General features: G+C 39.6%; 1 protein-coding gene and 1 pseudogene across 2 annotated transcripts; both read left to right on the forward strand.

The window, feature by feature from the left end:
• Positions 1-655: 655 nt before the first annotated feature.
• On the forward strand, positions 656-1,699 carry LOC309865217 (trace amine-associated receptor 4; the record flags this gene model as incomplete). Its single annotated transcript, XM_082731441.1, has 1 exon — positions 656-1,699. One exon carries the CDS (start codon positions 656-658, stop codon positions 1,697-1,699), a length of 1,044 nt encoding a protein of 347 aa, XP_082587567.1.
• Positions 1,700-9,176: 7,477 nt separating this feature from the next.
• Positions 9,177-10,190, forward strand: LOC309865220 (trace amine-associated receptor 5 pseudogene; annotated as a pseudogene). The gene has a single exon. The product of its transcript is annotated as a trace amine-associated receptor 5 pseudogene (transcript).
• The last annotated feature ends 2,814 nt before the right edge of the window (positions 10,191-13,004 follow it).

A 13,004-nucleotide genomic window follows, 5' to 3' on the forward strand; every position in this document is an offset into this window, starting at 1 on the left:
TCACGTTAGCAAGAGAAATGTTTCTTAAATTGAATAGGACATAACAAGCAACAGGATCCAAAGCATATGCAAATACCCACAAGAGAAATTAAGGAACGAAAAAAAGCACAATCTTTAGACTCTAATCATTGTTTGAGCTAAACACTGAATAATAGTTCCACAGGTCCTGGTTATTCTTGAGGGGATTCTCAATCTGTGTCTAGATTGAGAATCCCAGTAAGGGCTGCCTAGTAGTGCAACCAGAACATGGACATTTACCTAGGTTGCTTAGGTGGTTATAACTGGGTTACTTAGACGTTGGGTGACAATATTAATTTAGTTGTCTTTAGTTCCTTCCTAGTTAAGAGACAGTCTTTAGACTACTAGTAGGGGCATCTCCAGAGAACCAGTGAGAAATGCAGACTCTCAACCTCTATCCCAGAGATAGAATCTATGTTTTAAAACGATCCCTAGGTGATTCCTGTGTACATTAAAATTTAGGAAGCAATGCTCCTGGTAGATAGGGAGTTCAGCTTGGGATTAGAATGGCAGCTAGTTGGGCCTTTCAGAAAATTTGTCCACCAACAATTTTTATTATTTTTCCTCTTTCTTTTATAGAAAGGAGAGAAACATAGTGTTTTTGGAGAAGACTAATAGTATCCACAGGACAAAGACAATGAATTCATCTGATCTTTGGAACCGTCCAGAAGGACAATTTTGCTTTGCTTTGGTCAACAACTCTTGCCCTAGAAATGTGAGGTCTGTGTTGAGTGTGTGTACCATGTACATTGTCATGATTGGTGCTATAGTGATGACCATGATGGGCAACCTGGTTGTGATCATTTCCATCGCCCACTTCAAGCAGCTCCAGTCCCCAACCAACTTCCTGATCCTCTCCATGGCCACCACGGACTTTTTGTTGAGCTGTGTGGTCATGCCTTTCAGTATGGTCAGGTCCATCGAGTCCTGCTGGTATTTTGGAGACCTCTTTTGCAAAGTCCACAGCTGCTGTGACATCATGCTCTGTACCACGTCTATTTTTCACCTCTGCTTCATCTCTGTGGACCGCTACTATGCTGTCTGTGATCCTTTGCATTATGTCACCAAAATCACCATCTCTGTAATAGAGGTCTTCCTGTTCATTAGTTGGTCCATCCCCATCTTTTTTGCCTTTGGTCTGGTATTCTCAGAGTTCAACATAATTGGTGCAGAAGACTTTGTTGCAGCCATTGACTGTACAGGTTTGTGTGTATTGATATTTAACAAGCTCTGGGGGGTGCTGGCCTCCTTTATAGCCTTTTTTCTCCCTGGGACTGTAATGGTGGGAATTTACATACACATTTTCACAGTAGCTAGGAAGCATGCTAGGCAAATTGGCATGGGTCCTACCAGGAAACAGGCAGGATCAGAAAGCAAAATGAAAGTATCATCCAAAAAAGAAAGCAAGGCCACCAAGACTTTAAGCATAGTCATGGGAGTGTTTGTGCTGTGCTGGCTGCCCTTTTTTGTCTTGACGATCACAGACCCTTTCATTAATTTTACAACTCCTGAAGATTTATACAATGCCTTTCTCTGGCTGGGTTATTTCAATTCCACTTTCAATCCCATTATATACGGTATGTTTTATCCCTGGTTTCGCAAGGCTTTGAGGACGATTGTCACGGGAACCATCTTTCAGCCTGACTCTTCCTCCCTAAACCTATTTCCTGCAGATGCTTAGGCAATGTTCGCCATTCTTTTTGGTCATGGAATCTTGGATGCTTTTTCCCCCAAAGGTAGGGCCATGGACTTGCTGGATAAAGACAGTCTTCATGTTGGTGTCGGACACCTAAACAGGAGGAATAGATCTAGCTTTCTGGGCGTACCAGAGCTACCAAACTGGTCAATTTCTGGGGTTTGGGGAAGGCATCTCCAATAAAAAGAAACTCTGTCCCATGGTTTGCTGATTCCTGAATTTACCAAGGATTTGGAGTTTCATCTCTTTGTTTTAAATCAAATGGGGATCCTCTTTTTTTCTTGTAAACATCGGAGGAGGAGACACAGTTATTTGATCTCCACACTCACTGGCAGCCACACTGGGTTAATCTAAGTCTTTCTTAAGATTATTGTTATATCGTAGAGGAGTGGGAGAGCGAGCTTGAGTACACTGGGAACCTAGATTATTGAGCATGTGAGTGATGTGAATGTGAAGGGGAGAAGGAAGCAGACAGGCGCAGCTACTCTCTTTTTTTTCCTTTTTTTTTTTATTTCCTTGTTTTTGTTGGTGGTTCTGACTTAAATCTCATTCCAAAAGGATTGATGTGAGTTTTGTGATGTTTTGATTAAAGTCTTTCTGAATAAGAAGAATGAATAAAGAAAGAGTTTAGGAATATATTTTTTCTTTCTCCCAATATATAATGTTTATATATATACCCATATATATGGAGAGAGAACATGTGTATAAACATATAGGTGGTATTTCCACCTCTTTGAGTGCCTGTGTGTCCATACTAATTATTCACCAAGCTTGATCTTCATTCACAGACTGAAGTTCCTGCCCTACCCCATAGTTCTAAGATAATACTTACTGTCTCAAATGTCTCTTCACGTGTCTTTCTGTCTTTCTCTTCTTTCTACCCCATAAACTTATTTTGTCCTTTACAATCTTCTTTTCACCATTCACACCATCACCCTAATTTGATGGTTCTTCTCCATCAGGGACAGATTTGCCCCTTGTGAACCTTTGGCAATGTCAGGAGACATTTTTGGTTTTCACAGTCAGGGAAGATGTGCTACTGACATCTAGAAGGTAGAGCTGAGGAATACAGCTCAACTGTCTACAATGCACAGAGCAGCCCCCACGTAAAAAGATTATCTGACCCCAAACTTCAAGAGTTCCATGGTTGAGAAGCCCTGCTTTAACGTTAAAAAGTGCACAGCCTCAATATTCACATCTATGTAGACTTCTTTGAAATATATTTATTTCCAGCTATATTATTTCTCCCAAACTTTGAGTCCCTCATTTCTTATTACCAATGAAGTATCTTTCTGAATGCTCCTTCAAGCTCTCAAACTGAATGTATCCAGCAACTTCCCTCTGTGCGCACCTTATTGCCCCAAACCTGTTTCTCTGATATCTGCTTTGTGACAGAGTTGAAAGTACATAGGTGTGTTGGTTCCTCACTAGACTAGAAGCTTCTTTTGCATGATGCTATACCTTTCTATTTTCCATTTTTTGTATCCCACAGGGTCTGGTATGGTTCTGTTTCCATAAAAATCTTTGAACATGTTCACTGGATAATAGAAACATAGAAACTCTGAAGAAAATGAGAATTACTCAAATTCACAGAAATAAACAATTATAAAGTTAGATAAGTGGGGGCTCCATCTCTTGGGAGAGATGATGGAAGAAAGAACCTATTTATAAAGAAGAAATTGAACTGAATTTAATTCCTCTTCTCTTTGGTCATATGTGCACAATATTCTATTAGGGAACATGGGGACAGGGCCGACAGAAGTGCATAGAGGAAAATGACTTACTGACTCAGAAACATTTGCAACCTTTAAAATAGAAGCATTCATAGAGTGCTCATAGAGTGAGCTTCCTGAGAATAGAAATAAGATCTTCCCTTCCCTTTCCTAGCGACTCACTAGCAAAAGTGCTTCATAGAATGATTTGGTCATATAGAAATATTGCTCACTATCTTGTAATGGCAGATTGGGAAATTTCTCAAATGCAGATACTCAATAGAAGGACTCTTCCAACCAAGTAGAATATATCTGCAAACTTAGAACTGTTTATATGCAGCTGATGCATTTTATTTATAACTTGGCCTACTTTTACAGGAAGGAAGGTTGCTTTTCAGAATGATAACCTTCAGACACTGATAAGTTAAAGACAAAACTTGTTACCATTAGCAGAGGTTTTTTTTTTTTTTTTTAAGATTTTATTTATTTATTTGGCAGAGAGAAATCACAAGTAGATGGAGAGGCAGGCAGAGAGAGAGAGAGAGGGAAGCAGGCTCCCTGCTGAGCAGAGAGCCCGATGCGGGACTCGATCCCAGGACCCCGAGATCATGACCTGAGCCGAAGGCAGCGGGTCAACCCACCGAGCCACCCAGGCGCCCCTCATTAGCAGAGGTTTTAATGTTAAGTGCATTTTATTACAATAATTCTTATAGTAATATCAGAATATTTGGTTAAGCAAACCCCTCCATTCTATGATCTGGCCATATGATATCACACATCCAGGCAGGACATCTTAACCTTAGAGGTTTCTAATGTATATATATTTATATAAATTTTAATATAATTATATATAATATTGTCATATAATACATATAATCATATAATGATATGTAGTTATATAATTTATATGCTTTTATATAATTATGTATGAAATCATTTATATAATTTTGTATAATTATACATAAGTTATATAAATATATTAATGTAATCATATAATACCTAATAAATATATGTAATATAATATATAATATATACATATATACACACACAAATATATAAATCCTAAATGCTATTGTGAAAGCTTTTACTTTTTTGACTCTATCCTCACTGTAAACTATTTATTGGAAGTGACTCATTACTTCAAAACACATTTAATAATATCTCTGTCAGATTGAGAATTTCCAATACTCTCTGGATCTACATGTTCTGTTGAATATTAAGAAACTCCAGTGGGGCACCTGGGTGGTTCAGTTGACTGGGCATCTGCCTTGGGCTTGGGTCATGGTCCCTGGAGCCTGGGATGGAGCCCCACATCAGGTTCCCTGCTCAGCAGGGAGTCTGCTTCTCCCTCTCTCTGCCCTTCTCCCTGCTTGTGTGCTCTTTCTCACTCTCTCTCAAATAAATAGATTTATTTTTTAAAAAGTGTCTCCTGAGAACTGTATTTATTATTTGGTTATTTGAATATAGCATATTTAGGTCTTGAGATGTTTCAGCAAATTATTATTATTATCAAAGGACAGGATTTGAAATCAAAATTAGGTTTTGAGATGCTTAGTGGAGTATTGGTTTATTCTTTAATGGTTATAGGAATACAGTTCTTCAGGAGGCAATTTCCTTTGCCCCTAATCCTGAAGGCAACATGCCAGAGGCTAGGGTACTCCTTCTGTTTGAAGAATCAAAGAAGTAGGAGGAGTTAGGCTGAGCGAGAACTCCTTCCTGCATCTGATGGGGTAATAGAGCACTGCAGGATGGCAGGAACGTTTTACCATCAGCTTTCCATGATGAATCTTCCTTCCTCTTTAGGGATTCAACAAGGTATTTGAACTGCTAGAACCTAGGGACTGAACAGGAAGGGCAGCCCTTCACTCAGTACATAACTCATTTTGTCGTTTGCTCTCAGAATAGCATAAAACATGTGACAATATCAAGGAACTTGGATCTGAGGCCACGGGTCCTTTTTGTAGACCAGCATTTTCTTTTGCCCACTAAAAGCATAGCTAAACAGAGGAGAAATGAAAGAGTGAGTGGAAGCTTCTGTTGTAGTCATAATCACTCCTTACCTTCAGGAAGAACTTTTGTCATGTACAAAAGATGCCCGTGAACATCAGCTCAATTATTACTCAAAACAACACCACAAGCTCTTCCCAAGTGGGAGGTGGCTGTTCCTAGAAAAAGTGAATCATTCCATTTTTATTCCAAATCCAATGTTCCTCTTTCCAGAATGTATCTAGGTTGACTAGAGCAGCCATTATCTCAGGAGCACGATGGCTGCCATGGACACTGTGCTCTCTGTATTGAAAAACCACTCAGTTCAATATACATGTACTGAGCATCTACTATGTGCCAAGGGCTACTTTGAGTGTTTGTGGTTCAGAGATGAATAAAACTGAAATCCTGGCTTCAAGGGAGTTACAGTCTAATATGAGAGACATAGCCACTTAATTACACAACATGGTAATATGTTCTGTGATAGAGCCAAGCACAATAAGCTATGGGAATATGGAGGAGGAAATTTTTGCCCAGCTTGGGGTAGAGGAAAAACTGTCAAAGCAATGTGTCATCAGATTGAATAAGGGAGCCATTTCCAACCCCTGAAATATCGAATCTTAGCATTCCCTATAACCCCTAGCTCAAACCCTAGTTCCTTTAAGAGATTATGCAACTTCTCCAATATTAGAAGATTCAAAGCCAGGTCTATCCCTTGATAAATCCCATGGTTTTTACCTCATCTACTGCTAATCTACGTTTTTCCTTTCATATGCATTTAATTGGTCTATGGATTACAGAGGGGCTACTAAAAACTGGAAAATTTATACTCTTTAAACGTGTTCTGAAATAGCTTATATATTTATTTTCTTCAAGGGACTTTTTTTTTTTTTAAACAATTCTTTCTGATAGAACAAAGAAAAGAAAAGAAAGCCCTCACTTCCTCAGACCTTAGTCATCAACAGTGATTGCTGTTTTAGACTACAAAACGAGCAGAGGCAATTCTTAAGCACTTACTAACTGACTGTCCCTAACTTTGCTGAAGATTTACACATTCCCTGAAGATCATTGGTTGGATTTTTTTCTTTTTTAGAAGATCGCCTAGTCGCCTTTCTCTCTGCTGGACCAAAACTCATAGTTTATTTCAAGGGAGTCTGACATTGCTTTGGAGGGGGAAATATTAATATTCCTGTCTTGTGGACTAGACTAGTGGCTTTCGGGATATTAAAATAGCAAGACTAATCGTTAAAATCCTAAATCTAAACAACACTTTGACCATCTCATGAATATTTCACTTACACATATTTCCTATTTCTTAAAATAAATAGTCCTTTGGGGAAAGCTGGTGGAAAGGAACATCACTGAGTCCTGAGATAAGCAAGAAAACCTAAAGTCTCTAGACTCCAATGACTTTTCCTCCTAGCTGTTATGTAACTGGAATGTATTTCTGAAAGTGAGTGGAAGAGGGGACAAGAGCCCTAAATTGGGAGGGTTGACACGGGGTCTGAAATAATATCCACTCACACTCTTGTCTGTCCAATTCTGCTTACTCTGACAGGTACTGTTCTTAATATTCATTCATTGTCATGATAAAACTGTGGTGTAGGTAGTGTACTATACTCAATTAATGGATGAGAAAACTGGGTGCAGAGAATTAGGTAATCTCTTATCTAGGGATCACAAAACTAGAAATAGTCTTTTTAATTTCTGTTTCTCCAAATAGACTTGTGATTGAATATTGCATTTCAGATTTGATGTAATACATCCCCCCAAACAAACAAAAAAGCACAAAACTTTTTTTTTTTTTTTTAAGAGAGAATTTCCTCCTTCAGGCCTTATTTTATTTGTAAGGGATTTGTCCCTCTTGGTCTCATTAGAGCTGTAGGACTCCCTGGCTGATCGCAGATGGACTATGTCTTATAAACTGAGGGGTGTCATGGTTTGTGGTAATGCAGGATCCTTCCTGGTCTGATTATCAAGTTCTGGAGTCAGAAATCTGCATCTGTGCATATGGACTTGGTACAAGGCAAATTTCCAGCAATCACTACTGGGCTTAGCCCAGGCTTTGTAGAGAAGGTAGAGAGGCCTGCCAACTTCCTTCATTTTTTTTTGTTCATGTTCTTTCCTTCATTCTTTTTGACCTCTACGCCTTCTATGACAGGCTCTGCTGGCAGATTAATCTCTTGTCACCTTTAGAATTATGTCCTTTTTGCAATGTCATTTTGACTTATATTGTATAAAGATTTCTCTAAGGCCATAAAGAGGCATTTCATCCTCTGGAGGTTTGGTACCAAAAATCAGAGAGAGCAGAATATGGTTGAATATATTATTTTCCTTGATAATATCCATGTGAAGTAGGGGCGTTTAAGTATAATTATAGGTACTCTGACCTATTAGGAGACAGAGGGATGAAGGGTATAAATCATGACCCAAGCAGTAATTGAACCAGAATCTAACTGCTGTGTTCAGGGAACTTTTTCATCTACTGTGATTTCTTTAACCAAGATAAAACCTAAGAGCAAAAAAAAAAAAAAAAAAAAAAATCATGATGAATCCAATGTGGGGGTCACAAACCAAAGGGCTTATGATCAATTATTCTCAACTATTTTGTTGAAAAAAGTGTACACGAATAATCCTAAGGCAGAAGGGATATATGAAATTTACCAAAAATAAAACTAAAGAACATATAAAACCAGTGTCTTCAATTATCTCTAATTAATTGGCAGGATAAATGATCCTGTCCCAAGTAGGAGCCTCAAGCTCCTGACACTTGTGAGTAGTGCAAATTAGGTCCCTTGGTGCTCCTCTAGCCCTCATTTGTGTGACATACACTCTGAGGACTAGTTTCTATTTGGAGTATAAAATCATATCCTGATTGCACATCTGTCATCTTTGCTGCTGGGAGGGAATTCTACATACCTATGCTCACCTGCTACAAGAAAGGCTTCTTCTGAGGAAGTGATTCTGATTCCTACCTATGTAAGCAGCTTAGAAACATTGAATTCATTTTATTAGAGCTTGTTTAAAATTTCACAGGTTAGTGTTAAGATAGAAGAAATACTTTTTCAAAACACATAGTTCTTTAGAGATGTATGAACAATGTGTGTTCTCTTTAAGAATTGTGCAGCAGCAGAACTGAAATGGGGTCATTCTCTACTCTTTTAATTATTTGCATTTTGGGAATCTTGCATGATACCACTACACCAGTGGTGCAATTATTTGCATTTTGAATTATTTTCTTGGGAAACTGGACATGTAATTAAAAAGCTGTTGATTTTACTGTCATTTTATTTAAGCCTTGAAGGGAGAAGCCAAAAGTTACTCCTTCTCCAAGTGATGATTTGTTACAAAGAATGAATTCTTCCTTTGGTTCAGACTTACAGCTTAAAGTCTCACTTTACACTTGACAATGGGTGAGCTTATCAAAATGGCAGAGGCACCCTCTCAATAATAATGCCTAATGTGACATTGCCTGTTTTGTCTTTGTGAGAACATTTAGCTTACATTCTTCTTCTTTTTCCTTGAAGATATAGTCTACACTAATTTCAAAAGTGCCCAGTCAGAAAAAACAGAGTTAGCAGAGAAGTGACTCTTAGGAAATCTTAAATCCCACATTGCTTTGATTTTTGGAGCACATTTTATTCAGTACCGCAGGAAATTGCACTAGGTTCCAAACCGCTCTTCAGTTTCTCCTTTATATCTTTTTTTGGGGAGGTGGGGCAGGTGGCCAGTTCCCAGAGAGAGAGGAAAAGAAGAAATCATAAATGAGCGCTGTCCTCATCCAAGGTGCTGAAGAACATTCCACAGCATTCTGCTATCAGGTGAATGGGTCATGCCCCAGGACAATCCATCCTCTGGACATTCGGTTGGCCATCTACCTGGCCTGTGCATCAGGCATGCTGATTACAGTCCTAGGAAATTTGTTTGTGGTGCTTGCTGTGTCCTACTTCAAAGTGCTTCACTCTCCCACCAACTTCTTGCTGCTCTCCCTGGCTCTGGCTGATATGTTTCTGGGTCTGCTAGTGATGCCCCTCAGCATCGTTCGCTCAGTAGAGAGCTGCTGGTACTTTGGAGACTTCCTCTGCCGCCTGCATACCTACTTGGACACCCTCTTCTGCCTCACCTCCATCTTCCATCTCTGTTTCATTTCCATTGACCGCCACTGTGCCATCTGTGAGCCCCTGATCTATCCCTCCAAGTTCACGGTCAGGGTAGCCTTCAGGTACATCCTGGCAGGGTGGGGGATCCCAGCAGTTTACACTGCCTTCTTCCTCTACACAGATGTGGTAGAGAATGCGCTCAGTCAGTGGCTGGAAGAGATGCCTTGTGTTGGCAGTTGCCAACTGCTATTCAATAAGTTTTGGGGCTGGCTAAACTTTCCTATGTTCTTTTTCCCCTGCCTCATCATGATCAGCTTGTATGTGAAGATTTTTGTGGTTGCCACAAGGCAGGCTCAACAGATCAACACCTTGAGCAAAAACCTGGCTGGGGCTACCAAACGTGAAAGAAAAGCTGCCAAGACTCTGGGCATCGCTGTGGGGATATTCCTCTTGTGTTGGCTTCCCTTCATCATTGACACGCTGGTTGACAGCCTTATTAACTTCATCACACCACCACTGATCTTTGACATCATTATCTGGCTTGAATACTTCAATTCAGCCTGCAACCCTATCATCTATGTTTTTTCCTATCGATGGTTCAGAAAGGCACTGAAACTCTGCCTGAGTGGGGAGATCTTCTCATCTCGGACACGCACTATTGATTTGTACCAAGAATGACTTCTTTAACTGAATGCAGGCAAGGAGTAGGAAGGATGAATGGTGCTGTGGCAGTGGGCTGTGTGGTGTCATGAGGTTGTGGACATGCTTCTTAGGACACCACGGTTTGATTGGTGGGGAAAAACTTCTTAATTCAAAAAGAAATACAGTCCTTCTTTATTCAGTGTTTCTATAGGAGAGTGTAGGAAAGGAGAGAATGAAGTCAACCGAATATTCCTTGGATAAGTTAAAATTCTGTGAAAATATTAGGCTCCTTATTTGTTATTTTATTGAGACAGAGGAGATACAGAGGTGAAGGAAAAGAGCACAGAAGCTAGGATTTCTGAGTCCTCTCCTGGTCCTGCCATCTGCCAGTGCCAGGTGAGACTATTTTGGCAATCTTTGAATTCCTTTGTATCTCACGGAGTTTCAGCTAGAAAATTAAGGTTTCACACAGTTTGTTCTCTAATGTCTCCTGAAGCTCAAATATTGTGTAATTTACTTTTCAGCAATGTTACTTGCATCCTAATTCACATCAGTTTTTATAGTCATAGTTAAGTGTTCAGACTGTTTCTTTTTTATAATGTTCCCTTTAGAATCCCTGTCTTTGTGGATCCCACCACTAAACAGGATTGTAAGCCGGATTCGCCCATTTCAATGATTACTGTGTAAACGTATTATATTCTTCAATGGATATCTCCTCCCTTTCCTTTAATAATTGAAACTTGGAAATAATGGACTATTTTGTAAAGTGATAATGATCCACATCTCGCCATTGTAATATTTCTTCGTTTTTTAAAAAAATCACGTAAGTTAGACCTACTATCTTTCTAGGGACACCAGTACATGATTTTCTTTGGAAAAACAAGTACCTATCCCACATGCTTGCTCAGCATTGAACCAAATGTTTCTTACAAGCTGTTACTAGTAAAGGCACTGACATCTTTTATGTACATTTTGCTTCTGTCTTCTTCCTAAATCTTTTCCAACAGGTCTCTAGTAATTCCCACATTTCTTACTGAATACTTTTCAAATTAATAATTGCTTGTTTGGAAAACTTATTTGTAAATTAATTTGAGGTCTCTGAAGTACAAATAATATGGATAGATGTAACATAGATATAAACATAAGCCAATCAATCTCCATAAATAAAGAAGTAATGTTTTAGTTTGTCCTTGAAGTTAGCTGAAATGAGTTTATTTCACTCCATTTCTTTCTTCTGGATAGAAAGATAACTTTTATTGACTCTATTGTCTTTCTTAATTAATAATTATTTATTGTAGAGGCGTCTGAGTGGCTCAGTGGGTTAAGTGGGTGGCTCAATGGGTTAAGCCACTGCCTTTGGCTCAGGTCACCATCTCAATAGTCCTGGGATTGAGCCCTGCATTGGACTCTATGCTCAGCGGGGAGCCTGCTTCCCCCCACCCCCGCCTGACTCTCTGCTTACTTGTGATTTTTGTCTGTCAAATAAATAAATAAGATCTTTAAAAAAATCACTGCATGGTGTGTGTGTGTTAAAGAATAAATTATTCATCCCCTCATCAATGGTAGCGAAACAGACTATTTAAGGGAGGCTACTATAGCATGGTTTGTATTGTAGGGGAGATTGGACTCAAATCTGACTCCCACACACTCCAGTGGGGATCTATTCACAAAGAATAGGGTGTGGGACAGTGGGTGGAAAATTACTAAGAGGAAACACCAGGGTTAAAGGAACTTTTTGACTGACTCATCAGAATTTTTGCTGAAGGTGGGCCAGAATGATCAGAGGTTGAAGCTGGTTAGATACCAAGGGTGGGAAATTTTTGCGGAACTGACTGAGCAATTCTTGCTCAAACTGGATTTTACAAAGGCGGAGAGGGAAGCCCAGGATCTGGTCTAGCTAAATACAGGGATTAAAGAAGACTGATTAAAATTTGGTCAAAGGAGAGAGCCTTGGTTATATGTCCTCCCCCACCTCTGTATGCTTATCATGGAAACAGCATCAGGGGTTTCCCAAGGAGGGAGGGATCACTACAGGGATGCCAGCTTTTTAGTATGTGGGACAATGGCATGTGGTTATTAGACGAGGACTGACTATAGATATAAATCTATCTGAGTAGAAATGGAATCATCTATTTGTATGGATTTAGCTAGTTGGCTGCATGAAATACATAGCTATTAGGCTATGGGCAAATTGTCTCTATTTATTGATATAGACATTAATTACACAATGAAGGACATACACGGTCATCTGTAAATAGGCCTCCCCTCCCATCCATGCTAACTTGAGTTCTTGCTGCAGATTTCACAGCTTTCCAGTCTACTCTGCAGTTAATCTGAAGTTAATGACTGTCCTCTCAAATATCTCCCATGGTTTCTATACTAGATTCCCTCTGTTTTCCCTAGATTAGGATTAGAATTAAGGGAATCCCCTTGCCCTCGTGTGTCCAGGGGCATTTTACCAATGAGAAGTACTTGCAGGATGTAAGGAAGTTGAAATGAAGGTATTTAACCCAGACAACCTCTCTGCCACATTGCCCTGGGGTTGGTGAACTTCCTTCAGGAAAGGTCAGGTGGAATACCTCTCTCTATACAGCCATCCCCTCAAATTCCCATAACCAGTGCCCTTGCCCAGGCACTTTGGACCCTGCAGGGTGGTGACACTGTGTTATTGCTGTCCCTGGGTGCTAGGCTGTTTCTTGCTGGTTTTCTTAATGCTGCCCATGTCTTTGTATATAAGCCCTTTATTAAACTCTCCTCAGTCACCCAGGCTGACCACACCATCTGTTTCCTGCTAGACACGTGGTGAATGTAGCTTTTCATTGTTCTGAGATAAGGTTTTTAAAATTCTCA

Source organism: Mustela nivalis (genome assembly GCF_964662115.1).
Source record: "Mustela nivalis genome assembly, chromosome: 5".
Taxonomy (NCBI): Eukaryota; Metazoa; Chordata; class Mammalia; order Carnivora; family Mustelidae; genus Mustela; species Mustela nivalis.